We start from the raw sequence: 23,583 nt of genomic DNA on the forward strand, positions 1-23,583 counted from the left end.
AGAATCCGATAGTTGGTTGATTACAAATTTACAATACTCTTGACAAAAATACTTTACACTATACACAAGATTGAAAAAATAAATGCCCTGGACTATGAAACCCAATGTTTGTGAAGTGATGTCGCAAATTAATCAGGAATATAAAGAATCACATTAACTATAATAAACGAAATGAGATCAGAATAGTTTATATTCATGCATTATCATTAATAATCACTTTTATACTGAGACCATCTTTGAAATTCATCATCACTATCATCACTATCATCTTTGAAAGCCATACAATCTTCCTGATCTTTGACATGGGCGTCCTGCTGAGTTGTCGCAATCTTGTCTTTCTGAGTTGTCGCAATCTCGTCTTGCTGAGTTGTTGCAACCTCCTCCTGCATTCAGATAAAATAAATACCAAGATCAACAATACTTTTATCTCAAACTAATTAGGGTTGGTAAAAGATAAATCCAAATGAAAAGGTACCAAAAAGATTGAGAAAAAAGAGAGGATAAAAATAAAATTTTAAAAATATAAATAACACTAAAATTTAAAAAATAGCAATAAACAATTAAAAAGAAAAATAAGATAAAATGAAGTAAAAATAAAGATAAATAAGAGAGAAAAAAAGAAAAGAAAGTAAAAAAAAAAATTAAAAAAAAATAAGAGTGAAAAAATAAAATAAAATAAAAAATAAAATAAGAGAAGAAAAATAGAAAGAAAAAAAGGAGAAAAAAAAAGAGAAGAGGTAAAGAAAGATATAAAAGGGAAATATGGGGGGAAAGACTAAAAATGGACAATTTAGAACATAAGAATAACAACGGGCTTACCTCTCCACAATGCAAATAACATACCGTCCACCAATCTATATCCCACTTTAGTAAGTTTTATTTTACTATCTTTCCCCAAGTAAGTTCTAACCGATCTCTCTCTCTCATGTCAAGCTTTTATAACACACTCTGTTCTTACGGGAGAACCTAAGGGTCTTCGTATTATGTGTCCTTATTACCTTAATTTATCTTCACTCATCTTTTCAACTATCGTACTATTCTTACTTTTCATCGAATATCTTCATTTCTTATCTTATCCATATTTTTATGACCACACATCCACCTTAACATTCTCATCTCCGTTACTCCTCATTGAATGCTCATGTTGCCTATGCGCTAACAAAAATCCAGCTCCATATAACATTATAGGCCTTACTGCTGTTCTATAGAGCTTTCCTTTTAGCCTAAGAGGAATCTTGCGGAAACACACAAATCCTGATGCACTATACCATACCATTTCATCTACTCTGCTCTGATTCTATAATTTACTTCCTCGTCATTCTGTTAGACCCTAAAAGTTATTGCTAGGAAAAGATATAGGAAATCACTCCCACCTATTGAGTCAGCACTAAGTTCATTAGAGGAGAATATTCTAGCAACTAAAACAAATGAGGGGGGGCATGCGATTTGCGCACCACATACTGACGGGGATATCAGAATAGGAAGCAGGGAAGGTTGTTAAATAGGAGAGGGGTACTCATAATAGGATCATGGTGGAATTAGGGCTTGTTTTGGGAGGGTTACAGAGCTCATCGAATTGGTGAATCACACCTAGGAGGGCAGCGCGTCAAGTTATGGATTTAGTAAAGGATATTCGATATCAAAAATTTTCCTTTATCATTTGCTAGGTTATGTCAGAAAAGGTTTTAGGTTACATTACAGAGACAGGACCGCGAATTATATGGTTCCCTTATCCCTCTGCCACGGAGACAAAAGGATGTTTTGGGGAGGGGGTTCTCAAGGGAGTGGGGGGCATGTATTATCTCAAGCACGAATTGGTATATAACTGGCTTTCATTTCTAGATCTATGCCCACAGCCTGGAGTTCTCCTTCATACTCAATTGTGTTTGCTGCCCGAGCTCCAGTCTATTAAGTTTCTCATGTTTCAGTCCCCGCTTTTTTCTTTTTCTTTTTCTTTTTTGCATTTCTTTTGACCCCTTAGAGGATTTCTAAACACTACCAAAATTACTAATTACACAAATAAAACTTTCTATAAAAAAAAAAGAGAACAAATAATCAAAGGCAACTTATCTTAAACCCTTGCAATATACTATAAGTAACTTGGCCATCTGAACTTTAAAGCCGAAGATATCAGCATTGATCTAATAACTTGCGGTAAAAGCTTTAAAACCTTAGAGAAGCGTATTTAAGAAACAAAGGGCAAAACCAAGTAAAAATGTTAATAGACCTGCTAGGTCCCATATTCGAAAATGGATTCTCTCGTATTAAATTTTACTTGACTTGTCACGTGAAAATTGTGTCTTTCTCTAATAAACATTAAATAGGTGGCGTTCTATTAAAATTTCCCCACATTCCCACAGGCAAATGTCATGCAGTAAGAATATTTATCTGATAAGAAAATTATATAAATTATTTGCACCAAAAGAAGGGAGACACCAGAAGATAAACTAAAAAGGCTAAAATTGCATACATTAGTTCCAGGTGTCAAGTCCTCAACCTCCTCCCCAGTCATGAAATCTGAAGCATCTCTGCCGGGGTCTTTTTCTGCCTTTGTGGAAGCTTGTTGCAGTCGCTCAATCACCAATTTAAAATGATAGTGATCTACGAGAAAAGAGTATAGATTTAATTTAGTAGAATTTTATTCCCACACTACGGAATATATGGAGAGCAACAAACCATTCTAAATTTATGTTTTGCCATGATAAATTAAAGAAAAAGTTGTAAAAGACATCTTGAGGATCGTTTCTGGACGGCTTACAGAGTAAACAAATAAGTATGACAGAGAACAACACACCACAGTAAATAAAGAGTGTAACCTTTAGCACGATTATTTACAGCATCAGATAACAGTAAAGGATGCTGGCGCTCTTCCTTCTTGTACTTCAACTTAACCTGATGACGTGTTCGACCAGGAAAAAGCTGTTGTATCATAGAAAAATCTGTGCCAAACTGCCTAATAGCCTATGTTACAAAAAAGAATTAGTTAATTTACTGTAAAGGACTGCTCTTTCCCCCATCCCCCAACCCAAAAAAGAAAAATTGCTGTGTACATCTGTGTTTGAGGGAAATAATAAGGTCAGATATCTTGCGAGAATTATGAAAATACCTCATAAAACAGTTCAGTATCTTGTTTTGACCATTTTCCCCTAGGTGCCTTGTCCATGAAAGACTGGTAATTGAATAAAGACGAAGCAAATGGAATACTCTCACTGGCTTGATCATCGCCGGTGTCTCTACCATCTTCTGAACCTAAGGTCTCCTCTTCATTATTAGCACCAGCCTCATGAAGGGAATCTCCACCGCTGCAGATAAATATTTTGCAAACGGAAATCTATTTACTAGACTGCTGACAAAACTTGTATAGCACTGATACAAACAGTGGGGACTAGCTCCTTACAAGAACAAGAAAACAACTAGAGAAAATTAAGATAACTCTAGAGGCCTGTTGATTTTCAAAAGTTTTAGGCCAGCCCCTTATACTTTCATTTTCATTCAATTTATGCCTCACTCCCACGATCCACTTCTCCCCTTATGTCATAACCTCCTCATGTCCCTTCAACTCCCCCCAAATCCCACTCTCCATTGATAGCTACCTGCCACGTGTACTCCCTTCTAGCCAAAGTGGCAATAGAAATAATGCAGTATATTGACAGCATGGCAATTCACTCAATCAAAAACCATTTCGACAATTTGCTGAAAATGAAAAGCCACATGACACGTCTCCAAGTAAAAATAAATGATTTTCCTTTATTTAATACATTTCTCTACATTTTACAGAGACATTGCGGTAAACAAGATGGTATATTTTTCAAAATAAGCAGACTTTGCAATTGCAATATGATTATATTATTTTTATATTAGATAGACATTTACCATAAAATTAAATAAAATCTAAATATACACTCTTACTAAAGCCGAGTACCTTTGATTGGTGGAAAATGCTTTTGAAGTTGTTGCCTCCTTTTTCTACATAGGGAAACAAATGAAACAGTTGGTGAAAATTTAACGCCATACTAACAAATGTCAAGCATTGTAACACAAGGATTAGAATTGAGAATACATACCGCCCGCCGTTCCCTATGTTCTGCAAGTAAAATAATATCCTTAATAGGCAATGTTCGAGGATCCAGTTCATCTTCAGGAATTTCCAGCAGAGCCTTGTCCACTATGAAAAAGAAACAATTCCACAATAAGCATCTACAATATAATCACCAGAGACAAAAATTAAACACATTGTCTAAAGTTTACCACATCTTTTTCTCCGTCTGGTTGAATGAGAAAACTTTTTAGGAGGTTCTTTAGTAGTTTTTTCTGAATCATCATTAGCCTTTTTACGCTTTTGAGACGTTTTTGCAGTTTTAGCAACAGATTTCTTCTTTGAACTTGCTGATGCCCTTTTCTTATTGGATGAATAATCCACTTCAAATTCATCATCATTTTCTTCAAGTTCATCTCTATTAGAATCAGAAAGGGGGTCAAGGTCATCCTCATCCTCATTCAACGAGTTGTTGGCAGGTTTGCGACATGCTTGTTTCCTCAGCTGCCTTGAGGTTTTACCATTTTTATCCTCTTCATTAGCAATAGAAGATCTTCTACGCTTCCTTGGAGAACTTGAAATTGTGCCATCTTTTTTTCTCTCATTAGCATCCTGAGAAACATGGTAAATGAAAAACGATCAACAATCAGATCTACAATCAGAAAAGTGAAACATGAAAATATATATATATATATATATATATATATATATATATATTCATGACATATCATAATAAGAGATATTTACTTCTTTTTCCCCAGTAACATCTGCATGCAGAATATCAGCCAATGTGGGACTATCGGCAGCATTTGTCAGTTCTTCATGCACTGGAATTTCAGAAGTTGGGTCTGTGCCAGATTTCATGGATTGATAATCAAAGACATTGTCAACAGGGCTGGCAGGATTCAGGTCCACAACATTCTGAGACCAATAATAACCAAGATCAATTTTATACAAAAAAGATCAATTAATTATTTAGCATATTTGACAGGGAATTATCATATCCTTGTAATCACATAACTTCACCTCTGTTTCTGGCTTTCTATTGTTAGAGTGAGTATCATTCACATTGAGGACTTCAGTTTCATTGAAGGTTAATGAATCTTGGGTGGTGTGATACTCTGGACACGTTTGAACTTGGGCAGTATCACATGCCCCAAAAGAATTAATAGAACTACAAGCTGGAACAACAAAATTTTCCTCTGAACCCTTCTCATTGAAAGAATGAAGAGCTGGTTTTCCTACACACAAAAGATAATTTTTCCAATCACCATTGAAGAAACCAAGGGTCAGGTACTTACAATTGGCTGGAAGCCAGTTAACCATAACAGTGAGATTTAATGGCAGCACATTACAAGTGTATATTTTAGGAATGAAAGCTACAGGAAATCACTCAGTTAATCCCTGTATTTGAGGAATCCTTGTACATCGGTGATTCTGTCCTTCATTACCCTAATTACGCTGACTAGATTTGATTCCTTGTAATCAGTTGTTTCCTTTTATCTAAACACAAACTGTGTATATATTGTAACTATTCATTCTTGGAAATAATAAGATACTATTTTTCACAAGGTATCAAAACCTTAACGACCAAGTGGTCCAAAGTTAGATCCTTGTCTTCCTCATTTTTATAATAAAAAGTGAAATTTCATCATTAGGTTGGTGGACTTGGGCATTGTCAATGCTACGATTCTAAAAGATTCTTCTGAGAGGGGGCATGTTAGAAATATAAGATTTTTTCATGTGTCTTCACCTAACATCTTAAGCTTTTGGAAGAGTTAGTTTGTGATAATGCACAACTTATGACAATGCACAGCTTAAGCTTTAACATTGTATTTCTAACATGTCCCCTCTTATAATAAACCTTTGGGCTTGAAGCATGGACAATGCACATGCCCACATAATTTGTGCTCAAATTTTACTTTTTATTAGAAGAATGGGGGGAGGCAAGGATTTAACTTTAGACCACTTGGTCATAGAGACTTGATACAATATCACAAATCAACTCTCCTAAAAGCTTAAGCTGTAATGTGAAGACACACAAATGATTTTATATAATATTTCTAACAAAAGCTAGTATGAAGAGCTATGGGGAGAGTTGACATAAATTGATAGACTACAAGGCATTTAATAACTCACCTGTATCAGTGGCATTTTGGGTGAGAAAGTAATCAAGGGTTTCCAACCCAGAGAAAATGTCTGCAGTCTGTAGGCACAAAATTGATCAACATTTAGCAAATTAATGAAATTGAAAAAACAACATTAAGTTTTCCTTTACCTCTCCAGCTGATTTACCAAAACTAGAAGGCGAATCTCTACTTCCATTATGAACTGCAACCTCTGAAAGCATAGCATTCAGGGAATCCAGTTGGGAAGGAATTACTGTTGTCAAGCTTCTGTTGTCTTCAGAGACTGGAATATTTGAGCTCATATAATCAGACTTATTGGATAAATTGGCTGAACTAAGAATCTCTGATGTGGGTAAAGGTAAACTGGTGGATTGGTTTAGCCCACCATTGCCATCACCACTAGATTGAAAAGGTTGAACTTCATTTGTGCATGAAGGCAACTCAACAGATTTTTCCATCATAACACTAGATGAAGCAGAAGCAATAATTGTTGTATTGCCTACTCTGGGTCGTGGCTTAATCTTGGGTTGAAACTTACGAGCTACAATAAAAACAAAATACAGATAGTTAACATTTGCAGTAATAGGAAGCATATTCAGACTAGCATCAACATTACTAACCATTCCTAGTGCCAGGATCCGGGAGGGTGTTACTGAAAGGATCCAATCCAAACTCCATAGACACTACCTGAAAAGAATTTCCTCCATAAGTTGATTACAACCATCTGAAGCAGTAGAACTACATGGAAAAAGACACCAAAAATTCAAAATTCTACCTCTTGTTCTCTTGCAAAACTAAAATTGGAATGAATATTGCTATCAAATATTGCATCCTTATTATCTGAAGCAATTTGGAAGCCCACATCTGGGCAAACTTGCAATGAATTATCAATAAGTTCCAAATGTTTGTTGTTATCAAGAAATGAATCTTCCCCAGTTTTTGGTGCATCTTCCATCCTACCTATGGTTGAACAAGATGTAGATGGAGCAGCCACGCTACTCAATTCATTTTCTACAGGATTAGCAGGGTGAACTGATTGTGTTGTGCCTAAACCACATGACAGATATGAAGTGAATCAGATCAAATTGAAGAAAAGAGGCTTCACACACACAAATTATGTTAAAGCATAACTTACCGTTGTTGAGGCTGGACTCAGGAATGGAGTTAGCGACTCGGCCCACATCAAAACCTACAGGATCTGCCTAAAATTGATAAACATTTTAATAAAAAAAAGAAGTTACAAATACTCCATATCATCGAAACCAAATAACAAACAATTAAAAGAAACATTCACCTCACATGCTGATTTTGGAAAGTGTGTAAGATTCCGATCAGCATCGACTTCAGAGGCCGTCATCGTGGAAGGCAGAGCATCAACTAAAGCTGCAGCATCTCCATTTTCACTAACTTGTTGAGGATTTCCCATTTCAGAATTTGTGGCATCCTCCAAATTTGGATGTTCTACCTGTGGACGATGATTAGACCTCGTATGTTCTTCCGCTGACATACTTAAAGTTGAAGCAACTGCATTATGACATTCATTCAAAGAAATTCCTTCTGAGCAGGTAGATGATGAAGTAACAGGCACATTCTTTCCATCTTTAGATGAGGTTGCATGTTCTGATGCAGATATTTCCTTTCGAGGCAGCTGTTTCGGTTTGGCCTTAGGGATAAACTTACCACCCGGCCGAGCTACAAATGAATATAATAAAACCAACTGATATAAACATGATTCAAAAAAAAAAGAAAAAGAAAGAGAAAGCTTTCACAGTATTATTCTTTGAGTGTAGCACTTACCTCGTGCAGGAGGAGCTACAGGTAGAATATCATCAAAAAGATCCATGAACCTAATTAGGTGGACTACAATAGCCTACGTTCCCTTGTATGAAACAAACTTAAAGCTGAAAAACCAAATAAGAATTGTCATTTAAGCAGTAGATTAAGCATACTCAGTACTCACCATAAAGAATTTACATATCAACCCACAAACTTTCGGCAATGAATCATAAAAAGCGAAGTAAACAGTTATACCCTCATCAGAAAGCTTAGATTAAGATATTAAACTTGGAAACAATATATCAATATATTAATTATTAAACAACACATTAGGAACAAAACTTAAGCAGTTCATATATAATTTATAGTTCATACCAGCGTGATTTTGCGTGTTAATTGCCACGAAAAGTTGTGGATGAAAATTGTAAACGTATAACGAACTTGTAGACAGAAAAAGTACGAAAGCTGGGAATAATGCTTCGAATGGAGAAAAGATAAAAGTAAAAACGTAGTTATGCTCTAAGCATCTGAGTGAGGTCGTTCTGACTCGGTCTGTTCTGCATCGCTTGGAGTGGGACACGATCAGATGGAGTTTAACAGCTTAAGACTTTAGGACCAGCAATTGAACAAGTTGGGCTGGCCCAATTGGACGCCGCCTACCTGCAGCGGAGATGGCCCATTTAAGCCCACGTCATGATTAATGGATCCAAACACAGCCAATTTGCTTAGATTCAAAGAATATTACGTTTATTCAACAACAACAACAAAAAGAATATTAAGTTTCACGGTAAAACCAAATATTTTTGAACCGATGATAGCTACAAGTTTTCAAGGAACCACAATTAAATCGGCAATTTTCTATAATAATATATATTTTTTTTTTTGTGAAAAGAAGAGGAAAAGAAAAAGAGAGAGTATTATGGCATAGGAGAGGGGGTAAAAATTCACTTAAAATTATGTCACGGGAAGAAATATTTGTTATTTTTGTGTCATTTCAATTAAAATAACCTTATTTTAATGTATATTTAATTATTTTTTATATTCTCTTTCATTCAGAGAATTAGATAAGAAAGAAAGAGATAATAGCTATCAAAACATATAATATCACTTAAAATGATAAAAATTCATATCATTGACAATGGTAAATATTTGATTATTATTTTTTGGTAAATAAATATTTGTTATTTAATGATAAACACTTTATGTCATTATAAGTGAAATACTCTTATTTTATATATATATATTTAGAGAAAAATGTGTGTCATTTTAAAGGATGTAAAATTGTGTCATTTTAAGAGAGAGAAAAAGATAGATAAAGAAGAAGAAAGAGTTGACAAAAAAATAAAAGTGTGGATCCCACCTCTTTATGAGAATAAAAGGATATAAGTTGTGTCATTTAATAAACACTTTTCCCATATATTTGATAGCTTTTTATATTTTGTCTTCACCACAAAATCATAAGAAGAGATGAAAAGGAAATGGGATAAAGAGATAAAAAGAAAGGGAAAAACTATAGATAAGTTTTTTTTACTATACTTGTACCATTTTTTTTTTATTTTTTTTTATTTTTCAGGTGGTGGAACCCACAAATTTGTTTTTATAATATAAAATAACTTATCTCTTTTAACATGAGATTAATAAAACTCAAAAAGAAAATGGGTTATATATGTAGAGATATCTTTTTATTATGTTGTTGGAGATGCGTTATCTTATATTAATGAAATAAATTTATAAAAAGAATCCACAAATAATTAAAGAGAGAAAAAAATAGAGGTGAAACACATATAACCTTCATTACGTGTGTATAGAAAGATGAGTTATATCATATTGAATAACATAAATATAACTGATATATGAATCAAATTACAAGAAAAAAAAATTCTGCACACACATATAATTGAGATTGACATATTTTATTTTCTCTTTCCTCATTTTACTTTCACTCCCATTTTCTTGTCTACAATGGCAATATGAGAAGTTCTTTTCCGAAGAGAATATAAGGAAGCAGAGAAAAGATAAAAATTCATCAAAACACTATCATTTCCTTAATACGAGATAAAATTATGTCATTTAAAATATAACAATTATTTTTCCCTTATCCTATGATTTTTAGTTGCACTGACACTGAGCTCAAATACACAGCAGATCGGCATAAATTCATCACGTTCATTTCAAATAACTGGCTAACTCGACGATGCACAGGTCAAAGCATGTATGAAGGATTCCATAGGACGTTCATTCCATGATAATTGCAACAAGTGAACGACAAATCAACCATTAAAGATTCTTAAGTTAGGCAAAATGAAACCAAAACTCAAACATTAAAGATTCTTAAAGGCAAAGTGAAACCACGAATCAACCTTTAGACCTCTACCTACGGCGTCGTTTGGACTTAGACTTGTGGCGTTGTGGTGCTGCCGGCGACGGAGAGCGTGGCGGTGGCGTCAGGTCCTCCTAGGGCAAGTCGTAAGATTGAGGGAGCAGCTTTGCATGTCCTTTCACTTGGGCTTGGGCTTCAGGTAATTTTGGCTCTTTAAAAATATTCTCAGAGGTTTTTTTAATTACCGGTTTGAATGGACCGGAACGGTTCATCCATTTCCGGTCCGGTTTTTCAAGCATGTCAAAACCTAGGCGTGGCGTGCTCGTATCGCAGTTACTCTTGGTCACGGTCACTTGGTCCGGTGGTCCCCCTTCATCTTCAACCTCAGGTGTTCTCTGCCTCTGAGGTCAACACTGCACAACGCTTTAGGTGAGTGTTTGTAGCTTTAATTTGTCTAACTTTCTATTCATCTGCTTCGGTGTTGATTGCTAGCATATCGGGGGAGCTAATTTATTAATTTTTTGTTTGTTTTGTTTTGAGTAGCGGTTATGGCTTCTTAAATTTCTCAGGTTCGTTCTCTTTCCGAATGACTCATGAAATAAATTAAAAAAAAAAAGAAACTATTATTATCTTGGCAAGTTAGAATCCACTGCAGGATTTGACAAAATAGGTCTTATCAAATTATCCGCTTAGGACTAAATCATTTTTATAGAAAATTGTTAATTTATCCAGTTTCACTAATATGCGTTATTCATGTGTGTGGTTTTTGATTCCAGTTGTTGGATTGTGTGTGCGTTTTGTGTTTGGAGTTTGGTGGCCTATTATCTTTTTCTTACCTTTTTGTTGTTCTTTGATATTATCTTATGTTGATTTCTGAAGCTGATGGTTGGCCTATAGGTAAGCAACTTACTAAGATGGGAACACAGCCCCAGCAAAGATGTCGGGAGGAAGAGGAGGAGGAGATGCCAGGTCGTGGAACTACGCTCTCTGGTCAGTCAATGTCAACAAGCAGAAGTGTTGGCTCGCCGTCCAGCCGGAGTGAACAGACAATGGCAACGCCATCTAGTGATAACACTTGTCTTAGATTAAACCATCTTGACATACATGGTGATGATGCTGGATCACAGGGCGCAGTTGCGTGAGTTCTCTATATTTTTTGAGCTTGTTGTATATGTATAATCCATGTGATGCAGATGCAATTTGACTTGTTGATTTTCTTTTTGAATTTGTGGCAGTTTGACATTTTCCCATGAATATTTTATTTAAAATGAACATTGATTCAGGTTCTTTTTTTTTTTTGAAACAATAAATTTATTAAATGCTTAATGAGACAAATTTTCTTGAAGATCAAATTAGAAAAGGAAAATTTGTTAAGGGCATGCACTCACTGGGAAGATCTCTCTCATGAAATATCTTTTACATTTCCATGAGGATCCGTTTAATAGTTTAATAACCTGGATTGCAGCATATATATTAGAGTTTTCTCTTTTAGCAATCTTAATCATTAAGATTCAGCATTTCTTCTCTTTCACTTTTTAAGAGAATCCTCTTGATGGAAGAATTAGGCCTTAGATTTTTTGAGAGAATGAGAGCATTTTAATTTTTGTTTTTTTCATTTTTATCTGTAAACCTAGTTAAAGATTTGCCATCCTCTCCAGTTGCATTTTGAATGTCAAATTCTCTCTAAGATTAAGGCTTTTGCAGTAGTCTCTCAAATGTAAAAAATGTGAAAAAATGTTCTGCTGTATGAAGTTATTTGCTCTGGATGTATGTGGTATGTGTCTGTAAGTTTGCTACACAGTCAGGTGTTCATCTTTTTTTGATTTGTTTGTAACTAGTTTACCAAATATGGCATACCGTGGATTTACCCAAAATTGCTTGAGGATTTGTATCATTGATGTAGTTTAGATTTTAGAATTTGTGGCAAAAATTGCAAAAGAAGGTTCTTTGATTTTTTGCTTGCGTTCAGTGGTCTAGTGTGTATTGTTGGAAGGTGATCCTGGGATTTTAAAGATTTTTATTTGTCTTTGCATCTGTTTCTTGATAGGGAAGGTTTTTTTTTTGTTTTGTCTTATATTTTGAGTATGCTTGTGAGATTTTCTGAGAGGCTTCTTTATTAGTTACACAGAGGGATTGAACAACACTTTTATACTTAGCTTAGATTTTTTTTTTTAAATAAAATTTTGGCATGAAATATTAGTCATTTTTTTGTGCTCGTTATTGTTCTTTTATTTTCTACTAAAAACTTCCTTTTATTAGGTTTTTTAAAAAGACTTTGTTTTTGGATGAGGTATTGGCATGAAATGCTATCTATTACTTGCAAGTGTCAATTATCTGCTTGCGGTTTCACAATTCTGTTAAATGCCACTTTGATTTTTTATTTTTTGTTTTGGTTGATTCTTACCCATTATGAATTTTCAAATAGAAGCAAGAAGAAAAAGAGAGGCCAACGTGCTGTTGGAGGGGATAAGAGTGGAAGAGGGCTCCGCCAATTTAGTATGAAAGGTCTTTAATCTATCCCAATTTGACCAGTTTGTTCTTTAAATAATAAGGTTTACTGACCTTTTCTAGTTATTAACTTCTGCTTTTTAAAGTTGCAATTAGTGTGTTTGCCGAATATGAGAAGCTAAATCCAATATTTGCAGAAGTGATTTTTAGATGCTGCTGCTCCCCAGATTGACATTATTTTTGTTGGGGTCATGCTGATACTTTTCTTACTGGTATTGTTTCTCATTTATTGTTGGTTGTGTCCAGTGTGTGAGAAGGTGGAAAGCAAGGGAAGAACAACTTATAACGAGGTTAGGAAGTTATTCTAAGTCAGTTTTTGCTAAACTGAAATGAAACTTACCTTGGCTTCAGTTTTATATACCAGAGTATATGCACATAAGTATGAATATATATCATATAACATTCGTGTTTTTCAATAAATTTCTTAGTATATTTTTTGTCAGTTTTTGAAGAACGTCACTTTTTTTTTTAAAAAGAAAAAACTGCGCTTAGAATTTCCTGAGTTTATATTCATTTTGCTTTATTCTTCTTATTTTCTTGTTTATGAAGCATGGCCATGATCTATATGAGTTGCAGTCTAACAACTACTCTAACACAGTCTTTGACTTGTTACATTCCTATAAGATATTTTCATTTAGAATTCTTCTAGAACAGCCTGTGCTTTATTTATGTTTCTTTTCTGTTTCTGTTGTTAAAGAGAAGCCTATATGTTGATGATGCAATATAATTTCAGAGAGGAAGACATAGGCCATAGGGTAATATAATTTCAAGGTGAATTTATCTTCTCACAGTTTTTATGTTGATAAGATTTTCCAAAAGTTGGAAGTTCTAAACTCTTGGTACTTTCAGTACTTCTGAGAAAATATGGAGGCATATTGATGCCACACTATGAAAAATGACATGCCTGAGACTCTTGTTATAGATTCATTAGATTGGAGAAAAGATATGGCATGGGAGCTGAGCTAGTTAGAAGTTTGATCAATGTAGTGTAGGAGCTGAGGTTGCTTTGATGTTATATCACATCCTACATTGTATCTTTTTCATATCAAATTAACATTATTTGCTATAGCGAAATGATTGTTGGTTTTATTGTGAGGAATTGTGTCTGAAGACAGGCACTCTAAACCTAAAAAAACTAGTGAAAATATATGTGTATTTAGGTCTTTCTTTGTAATACAACTTGTTACACAAATTCTGGTTTTAATTCCTCAAATATATAGTTCACTCCTTTTGACTAACTACATATTCCTAATTTATTTTTTAAATTTAATGTGGATTGTGGTACTTATATTATAGGTAGCAGATGAACTTGTGGCTGAATTTGCTGATCCAAGCAATAGTGTTTCTTCCCCTGATCAGGTTTGCTCTTCTTTATATAAATATAATTTCAATTCTATCTGCTACTTGCATATTGAAGCTGTAAGATAAATAGTGGGGACTTATGCTTTTTGGGGTTAAAATTTGACAGCAACAATATGATGAGAAAAACATTCGTCGAAGGGTCTATGATGCTTTGAATGTTCTCATGGCAATGGATATTATTTCTAAGGATAAAAAAGAAATACAATGGAAGGGTCTTCCTCGTACTAGTCTGAATGATATTGAAGAACTAAAGGTTTGCAAACTGCCTTGAGTTGTAATTTTTTCCCCTCTAAGTGGCTTATTCTTTCCCTACAGTTATGTTCTCAGCTTATCCAAAAATACAGTGAAGGATCATTTTAACTAGTATAATTGATAACAGACGGAGCGTCTTGGGCTGAGGAATAGAATTGAAAAGAAAGCAGCCTATTTGCAAGAACTGGAGGAACAAGTAAGGATCACTGGTTCTAGTGGATTTAATCTGGGAATGAATTCCTGGACCTGGTTTGCAAGCCCAAGGAATTTTATTGTTTTTCTATTTGAAATTTGTACTTGGTTATAAGAAGGCCCTGACAAATGATTTTTGTTACATAATGATTTGTTTCTGTTTGCTAACTTATTGTATTATTTTATCAAGTACATAGGTCTTCAGCACCTTATACAACGAAATGAACAATTATATAGCTCAGGAAATGTTCCCAATGGAGTATATTTGCCTTTTATTCTGGTGCAGGTACACTATTATCTCATGATATCCTATTTTTGGTTAGTTTGTCCACTAGAAATTGATTCTCAATTTTGCCTGTTGATCTTCAATGTGTACTGTAATTCTTATATTTAATTGGTCCCAAGTTCATAGTCGATGGTCAGCATTTAGTAATTAGTTGGCTTGAAATATAGATTACAATCTATTATTACGAGATGAGACCTCACTTCAGCTTCTTAGGTAAATTCAGTAGAAATATTTTTTCAGCTTGTGGACATTCGTTAGAATTTGTCGACTGAATTGCTATAGTTATTATATAGTATATTGTAGAGGGATATTATCCGTTTAAACTGTTGAGTTCACTTTACTCAGGTAATGTTGGGCACTTTGTCTGCTCTAGGCTATGTACTGGGTCTATAGTTATGGGTCTCTTGGGAGGATTCATGATAATAGTTCTAAGAAGGTTGCAAACTCGTTAATGTTAAAATAAAAAAAATAAAAAAGTAAGGAAGAAATTAAAGAAATATATGTAAAGCATTGAATTTCAAATTGGTGTGATGTAGCTTTTAATGGTTTTACTTTTTAATTAATATCATTTATGGCTTTTAATATCAATTAGATTGGCGTATGTTTTGTTTTTAGATGAAATGGAGGAAATCTTTTAGTATTGTGCAGGTGGACCCGTTATTTCCTGTTTTCCATACGGTCCTTTTTAGTCTTTTTTTTCCTATATTTTTTTATTTATTCTCTTGTTTTTGTTTTTCCTCAATCCTTTCATGCTTTTTGTTTGGATTCGTATATTGTCGATCCCAATTAGTTTGAGATAAAGGTTACATTGATGTTAATGATCATGTCTGGCTTTTGGAAATTGTAGACACGCCCCCATGCTACTGTTGAATTGGAAATATCAGAAGATATGCAGCTTGTGCATTTTGATTTCAATAGGTAAGAAGAAGGCTTCAACTATTTGGCATTCTTTCTGAAAGAGTAATGATCGTATTATCTTGTCAGTATGCTGTCTTAATGTGAAGATTTCCTAATTCACTAATGCCATATAGTCATGTTACCAAAAAAAAAAAAAAACTAATGTCATATAGTCCAGCACCAGTGTATCCTATTTTGGTCAAACAGAGGTTGTGTCGAGGAATGTATCTGCCACATCGGTAGCATCTTCTCTATTAAACTTTCTATTGTTCGAAATCTTTTTCAATTGATGCTTAGCTTATTCTTCTCTTTCTCTGCAGCACTCCTTTTGAGCTGCATGATGACAGCTATGTTCTCAAGGCAATGGAATTTTGTCCGAGACTTCAGAATGATAATATAACACACAATCCTACAGAGGGAGGCGAAGGTTCTAGCATGTCAGGCTTGTATCAAGCACAGGTTCCTACCTTAGTTTCAAACCCGTCAGTTAGGCTTCCTTCATCACCTCCACTCCCTGGAATATTAAAGGCAAGAGTTAAGAATGAGCATTAATCTGCAATTTTGTTGTATGGTCTTATTACCTTTTTTAGGCATGTTTGTATATTTTGTAAAGTAATTTGCTGGCAATTAATTGTCCTTCATAGTTGTTACTCCATCAGTACAGCTAAGTCACTCTGAAATAGGTTAGAAGCAAATCGTTCTGCTTGCTTCTCTCTATTCTTATGGGTTGATTTTGGCAAATTCTTCGCTAACCATATCCACTATTCACTACCGTAACTTTGTTCCCCCTGCATTTTCTCTGTATTTGCCCTGTTGTAGTTATAATAGAGAAATTGGTTTGTACTAGTCCATAGAGATGACGGAATGCTATTCACCAGCAAAGGATTAATTTTGGAAACCACTGGTTTAGTGTAAATTGTTCCATCTTATGTCGATCTTGGGGTATTTGGGCAAATGCATCTTATCTTACTGGTCTTTCAGTGTTTCCTTTTGTGCCCTTTATGCCCTGCGCATTTTATTCAATACACTATTCTTTTGGACGGCTGTCAGCATAGTAATTTACGTATTTCTAATTTAAGTGGTTAGTTTGTTTGTAGAATCTTGTGCATTGGCGGTATTTCTTTTTAATTTAAGTGGGCGGTTTCATTTTTATTGGGGGTACATGTTTATGATCAAATATCCACTCATTTCCGCAATGATCTACTAGGAAACAATACAAGTGAATTTTTTTTTTTCTTGAAAAGATCTACTGGAAAAACAAAATGTTGCTTTTTAATTCAAGATAATGCCTTAATTCCTTGAGCATGCTAAAATCCTGACTTTTCAACAAATCAATTGTAAGTTATGTTATTTGAAAATAACTAATTTTTTATTCTGATTTTTTTTTTTTAAAATACGTTGTTGTAATAAACTTTTCTTAATTTCCGAACTCTTTAATCCAACATGCGCATTGGCTTCAGTTTCAAATATCTTTCTCCCTTTCCAAAACTACTTCTGTAACCCTTTTCATGAGTTTGACTTCATCTTTAGTTTTGCACCAAAGAAATGTAATGCTAGTCAGCAGAATGTAACTAGAAATGGCCTTTCTAATTTGCTGGGTATTCTTGCGGTTCATCCCCATTTTAATTGTTACGATTTCATGCTGTAATACTGAGACTAGAATCCTCTCATCAAAACCTTTTGCAATTACGACTTCTCTCATTTCTTAATTTCTTTTTATTTGAATTTATCTTAAAAAAAAAAGGTTTTGCATGAGAAACCAATAAATTTACATGACTTGAACCAGAACCAGGGAATATATATATATATATATATAAGATCAATTTATACCAGTATAAGAATAATAAGTCTTACATTAAATTTTAACTGTTAATAGTTATGATTTCTTAAAATTAATAAATATAACTTAATAAATCACAACCGTTAAATTCATAAAAATAACGGTTTAATTTTAATGTAAGACTTATTATTTTTATACTGGTGTAAGTTTATTCTGTCATATATATATATATATATATATAACACTTTCCAAGGTCCTCAACAGTAGCTTATTTTCATTTGTTTCCCAACTAATCCGATTCGGGGCGAGTCCAGGATTAAAGCTTTAAACCCTCCCAAATGTGGTACTGGGGAAATTTAAACACATGCTCTAATCCACACCTGCTTAGCTCCCATGTGCCAACTGAGCTACCTACCACCATTTGGTTAATTAATTTCAATCTTTAGGTACTCTTATCTTGCTGAGCTATTTATCTTTATTAATTATTAGATTATTATATATAATACATTTTTTAATAAAAAAATATTTCATTTAAGGAAAATACTTTTCTTATGTTGTAGGAAAAAATTATCTCATGTTATAGAAATAAAATTATAAGTGGGATCCACCAGTAAAAGGAGAGAGAAAAAAGAGTGATGAGACCCGATTTGTGTGTGTGTGTAAAAAAATTGTTTAAACGAGATAAACATAACCCTTCATTTTAATGAACTTTACATTTACTGTGTGAATAACTAATCATTGAATGTTTAATAAGAGTTTTCATACAGACTAGTAACTTCAATTTATTTACGTGCAAAGGGTGGTACTTGAACTGCAAATTATGGTCAGCAGCAAAGGAGAACAATCGACTAGAGATAGAAAAACCTATCATGAAATTAAATAAATAAAACAACTTGGTGTTGTACCACTTCTATGCGGAAGGTCCAAGTCACATGACATCCGAATTACATAAGAATAAATGATGTAGTATTATTTGTACGTAAGATAAGGAAAACAAGAGCTTGGTACAAAGGAAGCCTGTTCCTGCTTGATCTGCAGTCATTTGATGTCATGAGAAGGATATATGATTTATAAAAAGTCATTGCCCCATTAAACCAAACCCAGACTAGCAGGTAGGGGTGAGGGCTATTATATATGATTTATGAATATTGAAAAATGATTATCATTAGTAGTAAATGAAACCCAACCATGATAATATTCAAAAATCTCCCCATCGGTTGGGGACAATTAAATGTGAAGGAATAACAACAGCATGCCCACACAACAAAATTTCTTCAGTCTCTACAAACACTCTCATGCGCTAGCTTTATCAGTAGCTGCCAAATTTCTTCTCTGTTGATGCTCTGCAACTTTATAATCTACCACTTCACAAAATAAGGTTTGGTCAAGCACACAATTCTTGCTGCCGTACACAGCAGCTTGTACACTTGCCATCAGTTTTGCTATTTCCCTTCCAGAAAATCCATCAGTCTTAGCTGCTGCTTCCTTTATGATATCATCAGTCAATCCCTTAATCTCTATCTGCTGTTGTTTTCCTTTGAACAAATTTTGAACCAAACCAGATTTTACTGATCCAGCCTGAGCTATGTACTTGTCAAGATAGAGCTTAAGAAGTTTAAAGCGCTCCCCTTCCCCAGGCAAGGGGAATTCCAAGACCTCATCGATACGATCTGACACCGCTGAATCAAGATCACCGGGCCGGTTTGTCGCAAGAGCAAGAACTATGTCTTTAGACTGGTCACCGGTACGGAAGAGAAGGGCATTTAGTGCACTTCTTTGAGCTTCACTCATATAGGTCTTGTTCCGCCTGCAAAGTTCATCCAACACAATCAACCCACATTTTCAAATAAATTCCAGGAACTATGTTTTTTCCCCTCCTCTATTAATACTGTGGATCATCAATATATGCTTGGCAAAAATAATGATGAGACAAAATGATACAAGAAAATCATGTTTTGAATAGCATTTGATCTTATTCCCATGGCTTTCAACTGATAACGCCAATTTTTTGTTTCATACATAATATTGATGTATCATCTGATGCAAATACTTCTACACGAGAAAAAATGAAGCATAATAAATGAGTGATCATGGACAAGAATTAAACTTACTCGCACAGAAATGCATCAGCTTCGTCAATGAAAAGTAATAAACCCTTTTTTGATTTCTTCGCCCAATCAAACAACTGGTGTATTTTTGTAACAGCTTGTGACCCTAGTGGAGCAACATCTCCTCCAGTCATCAACGCATAATCTAATCCCTGCATAAAATAAAAAAGAAAAAATGGGGAAAAAATGTGAGCACAAAAAGCCAACTGAATTGAACTGTAGTTTGTTTGGTGTTAATAAACTGCAACAATCCGATGGCAATGAATATCCATTTTCAGTGATTCCTAAATTCCAATATTTAGAAATTCAGCAAAAAAATATGAACATAAGGTAAAGGAAGCAAAAAATAAATCTATCAAGCCTTCAAAACAGATAAACTTGATTTAAAAAAAAAAAACTCAAAAATATAAAGATAATTAGCTAATATGTTTGTACCTGCACCATTATAATATACAAACCATCATAAAATTTAAACTTTTCCTTGAAATGGGTGAAAGCTAAACCTAAGAACTTGTAGTTATGTGACTGATGGACTAGGAAAGTTATAGTATACGATACTTGAAAAATGAAAAATTAGAATAGCACCACGAAAAGAGAAGTACAATCTCATACCGATTTGCGAGCCAACTCTCTAGCAGCCATTGTCTTTCCTGTTCCCGGAGGGCCATAAAAAAGCATGTTTCTGAATGGTGCCTGATGTGCTTTTGTATTTGCAGTTGCAGATGCCAGCTGCTCAATTCTTTTATTGAGAGAAGGATGCAAAATCACATCACCAAAACCGTTTCCATTTTTGGAAGCAGATGCTGTATCAGTACGACGAGAAAGGGAGCTCATGGCTCGAGAAAACATGCCAGACCAGGGGTATTTCCCTCTGGAGGACTCTCGAATCAATGATGGTTGTCCCAATATTCTATCCACATATCCCCACATAACTCGTGCACCTTCCCTTCATTAGAACAATTATACTAGTGTAAGCCATTACTTCCCTGACAGCAGCTTAAAAGCATTACCCAAAGTCCAATATGAAATATAAATTATGCAACTTTAGCATGCAAATGATTAAAAAGCACTTTCCATGAAAGATAAGAAATAGATTGATATAGTAAGGAGAAAAAAAGGTACTTTAGTATTTATTTCATCCAGAGAGTATTTATATCTACTACCAACAGATGTTGAAACACATTTCGTGATACTATAAATTGAAGCTTCAAACAATTCCAAAGGAAGGAAACATGTATTGTAGCTAAACATGAGATTTCCCTCATGTTTTTCAAGGAGGCTGCATAGTACCCATTGGGTAGTACACAATCAATATCAGTACAACAGCAAAAGTCCTTATCTAAAATACATAAAGTAGTATTATGCTTCCACGGACAGGTTTTATTGGCTTGATCATAAGTATGCTGAGATCATGGAAATGATATATATATCCTCCAGGTGATAGGTTTTTAACTAAACACTGATGTTTTGAACATGTTTTGAAACCATGCATGTAGAATTTGTTTTTCTATATTTATTTTGAAGGCAAGATATTCTTGGCAGGAAGAACATCCTCTCGTGTTAGACAAACTACATTTTGAAAGCTAATATGACATCGCAACATTCTAGTCGTGGTTCAAAACATTGTCAGTGTCAGACATTAATGGACCTGATGCTTGCCTCCAAGTCCATTAAATGATGAAAGCAGGGACAGAATCCATTAATCAAAAGCATTCAGTGGAACGGAATGAGTAGTTTGGACTGTGTTTAAGAACATAATAAAACAAAAAAGCTTGGTAGAAAAATGTCATCAATAATTGGACAATGGACACAGAATAGCAAGGCATGTCATGCTAAATAATATTTTGAATGCAAGCGTAAAGGAGTTCCGCAAAGGTTTACTTAGCAGCCAATGACAAACTATGTGAACAAAGTATACCTTGTTGTGTAGACCCCAGCTGCTAGAGCAGTCACTCCGCCAACTGCTACAACCATCTTATTTTGATCTGTTAGAATGGCTCTTAAGCCCCCTGCAAAAGATAAATCAACTTATGGACTACAATGGAGTTCATCTAATACCAATCAAGCAAAACACATAATTGAATATACACAACTCGCATCAAGTTGACCTTTCTTAGTTTAGGCACAGAATGATGTGGTCTATACATTTACAATTAGCACACACAAATATAAAGATCGGTGCCTTACACACTGCATACCGTCAGCCTATCAAGTAGATAGAGTTATACCTCCAACATGTTCAAAAGTAGTATTTATGGCAGCAACCCATTTTTCTCTCTCTGCATTAGCACGATCAACTAACATTCGCCTGTTAACCTCTTCAGCTAGCTTTGCTTCAAGGGCTCTTCCCTCTGCTTCTGCCATAGCCCTTACTCTGATGGTTTCACGTTCAATCTCAGCCTTCTCTCTTTCAGTTTGCCTTCGCTGAGCTTGAATCTGTTCTTCGGTTGCTCGTCGAGCTTGCTCTTGTCGTACCGACGATTCTTCTTGCAGTTTAACTAGCTCTTGGTTCCTGGCTCTCTGGTATTCATTTTCTGCCTGATAATATATTTGCAAGAGTGATAATCAGTTCATAAAAGAGAAAACCCGAGTGTCCAAGGCTTCTCGACTTTGCAAGTGCAAGAGTGGTGGTCAATTGTACATAGCATTATCCTTATATTTTGTAAAAAGATCATTTCCAGGCTCAAGCCTGTGACTTACTGATGCTCCAAGGCTCAATCAGTCCATAGAATAACAAATTAACAAAAAAAAAGGTCTGATTTGAAAAAGTTAAAGACCTGCATTCTCTTCCTTGCCAACTCATCCTCATACTTAGCCATTTGGGATTTTGTTTGAGCCTGATGCTGGGCAAGCTTTTTTTGTTCATCATATATAATCCGTTGTCTTTCCTGTAAAGCAATTGATATATCAGACTAAGATATAAAACACATAACATGCTGAGACAACACAGTAAAAAATGTCATGCAGGTTTCATCCAGAAAAAAACAACTTACGGTTTCATGTTGTGCTTGCATTTGTTTAAACTCAGCAACCTTTGCAGCCAATTCAGTTTGCTTGGTTTCCTCTCGCTTTTTTATAAATTCAAAGACCTTTTAAGAGATAGAAACAAAGTCAAATTCATCAGAATTCAAAAATAAGAAAACCCCTTGTGGGTTAGTAGCACCCATTAATGGGAAACAATAAAGTTGAAACCTTTTTGCCGTGTGTGGAAGTGTTGACTTGATTGAGCGCCCTGACGCCTCTCTCCAGCGCCTCAGGGTCAAAACCAGCAGAGGTGGTCCTTGGGTGATCGTTTCGAACCCTCGGCGGTGGCGGAGTGTGGTTTTCCTCGGGTGGTGGTTTCGAACCGTCATCAGAAGAGGAAGATGGAAGAGTTGAGAAGGAAGGAATAGTGAAAGAGCCATCAGCATAAGCATTTTGGGAAAAGGATGCAGCAGCCATGGCTGAGAGCAATCCCAAAGTATATGTTTTTCCCATTCTAATAATTCTATAGTTCTTTGATGATTCCAATCGAAAATGAAACAAAAACAAAACAATTCAACAATGAAGACACTGACAAGTTCAATTCAGGGTTTTAGTAGGGTTTTCTGCTTACCGACCCCATTTAGTGTGGAGGGTTTAATAACAAAAATAAAAATAATATACAACTGGGGTCTCAAGATTTATGAAAGTTTTTTGGGTAGAAATGTTTCCACTGTTTGTGTATTTAGTTAAAATATAAAAATTTAATTTAAATATTTCTCTGAAAAAATGACAAGTATTATTTTTAACTTTTCTTTTTAAAAAAAATTAGTTTTTTTTTTTCAAACTAATTATGCATGTCTTCGTAATTTTTTACATTTTCTGTCTTAATATTTCAATTTACTTTCTAAATTTTACTTAAAATTTAAGGTATTCATGTAATACATGAGATATTTGCTAGTTATTTGAACTTCAT

General features: G+C 34.6%; 3 protein-coding genes across 11 annotated transcripts; 1 reads left to right on the plus strand and 2 right to left on the minus strand.

Moving 5' to 3' along the window:
• Nucleotides 1-20: 20 nt before the first annotated feature.
• On the minus strand, nucleotides 21-10,436 carry LOC133312165 (uncharacterized). Of its 7 annotated transcripts, XM_061513350.1 has the most exons (18): nucleotides 8,317-8,493; nucleotides 7,963-8,066; nucleotides 7,460-7,857; nucleotides 7,301-7,367; nucleotides 6,941-7,212; nucleotides 6,786-6,852; nucleotides 6,551-6,706; nucleotides 6,315-6,448; nucleotides 6,176-6,242; nucleotides 5,063-5,277; nucleotides 4,784-4,957; nucleotides 4,249-4,648; nucleotides 4,065-4,165; nucleotides 3,923-3,966; nucleotides 3,107-3,302; nucleotides 2,817-2,961; nucleotides 2,471-2,601; nucleotides 21-383 (listed from the first exon to the last, which is right to left on the minus strand). In XM_061513350.1, exons 2-18 carry the CDS (start codon nucleotides 8,006-8,008, stop codon nucleotides 207-209), a joined length of 2,790 nt encoding a protein of 929 aa, XP_061369334.1. In that variant the 5' UTR covers nucleotides 8,009-8,066; nucleotides 8,317-8,493; the 3' UTR covers nucleotides 21-206. The 7 variants fall into 7 exon arrangements, with proteins under 7 accessions (XP_061369334.1, XP_061369315.1, XP_061369322.1 ...); XM_061513331.1 differs by lacking the exon at nucleotides 8,317-8,493 and adding an exon at nucleotides 10,316-10,436 and having other exon boundaries at nucleotides 6,315-6,706; XM_061513338.1 differs by lacking the exon at nucleotides 8,317-8,493 and adding an exon at nucleotides 10,302-10,375 and having other exon boundaries at nucleotides 6,315-6,706.
• On the plus strand, nucleotides 9,982-16,711 carry LOC133312206 (transcription factor-like protein DPB). Of its 3 annotated transcripts, XM_061513393.1 has the most exons (12): nucleotides 9,982-10,460; nucleotides 10,595-10,690; nucleotides 10,805-10,830; nucleotides 11,159-11,399; nucleotides 12,687-12,766; nucleotides 13,016-13,059; nucleotides 14,066-14,128; nucleotides 14,238-14,384; nucleotides 14,511-14,579; nucleotides 14,766-14,861; nucleotides 15,709-15,779; nucleotides 16,079-16,706. In XM_061513393.1, exons 1-12 carry the CDS (start codon nucleotides 10,432-10,434, stop codon nucleotides 16,308-16,310), a joined length of 1,194 nt encoding a protein of 397 aa, XP_061369377.1. In that variant the 5' UTR covers nucleotides 9,982-10,431; the 3' UTR covers nucleotides 16,311-16,706. The 3 variants fall into 3 exon arrangements, with proteins under 3 accessions (XP_061369377.1, XP_061369369.1, XP_061369361.1); XM_061513385.1 differs by lacking the exon at nucleotides 9,982-10,460 and having other exon boundaries at nucleotides 10,486-10,690; nucleotides 12,690-12,766; nucleotides 16,079-16,711; XM_061513377.1 differs by lacking the exon at nucleotides 9,982-10,460 and having other exon boundaries at nucleotides 10,486-10,690; nucleotides 16,079-16,707.
• Nucleotides 16,712-18,627: 1,916 nt separating this feature from the next.
• LOC133312287 (uncharacterized) lies at nucleotides 18,628-23,127 on the minus strand. Its single transcript, XM_061513459.1, has 8 exons — nucleotides 22,839-23,127; nucleotides 22,640-22,735; nucleotides 22,424-22,534; nucleotides 21,875-22,184; nucleotides 21,565-21,655; nucleotides 20,259-20,592; nucleotides 19,650-19,798; nucleotides 18,628-19,345 (listed from the first exon to the last, which is right to left on the minus strand). Exons 1-8 carry the CDS (start codon nucleotides 23,121-23,123, stop codon nucleotides 18,832-18,834), a joined length of 1,890 nt encoding a protein of 629 aa, XP_061369443.1. The 5' UTR covers nucleotides 23,124-23,127; the 3' UTR covers nucleotides 18,628-18,831.
• Nucleotides 23,128-23,583: the final 456 nt, after the last annotated feature.

This window comes from Gastrolobium bilobum, unplaced genomic scaffold, assembly GCF_033153095.1.
Source record: "Gastrolobium bilobum isolate Gb01-03AN ecotype WA unplaced genomic scaffold, APGP_CSIRO_Gbil_v1 utg37399, whole genome shotgun sequence".
Taxonomy (NCBI): Eukaryota; Viridiplantae; Streptophyta; class Magnoliopsida; order Fabales; family Fabaceae; genus Gastrolobium; species Gastrolobium bilobum.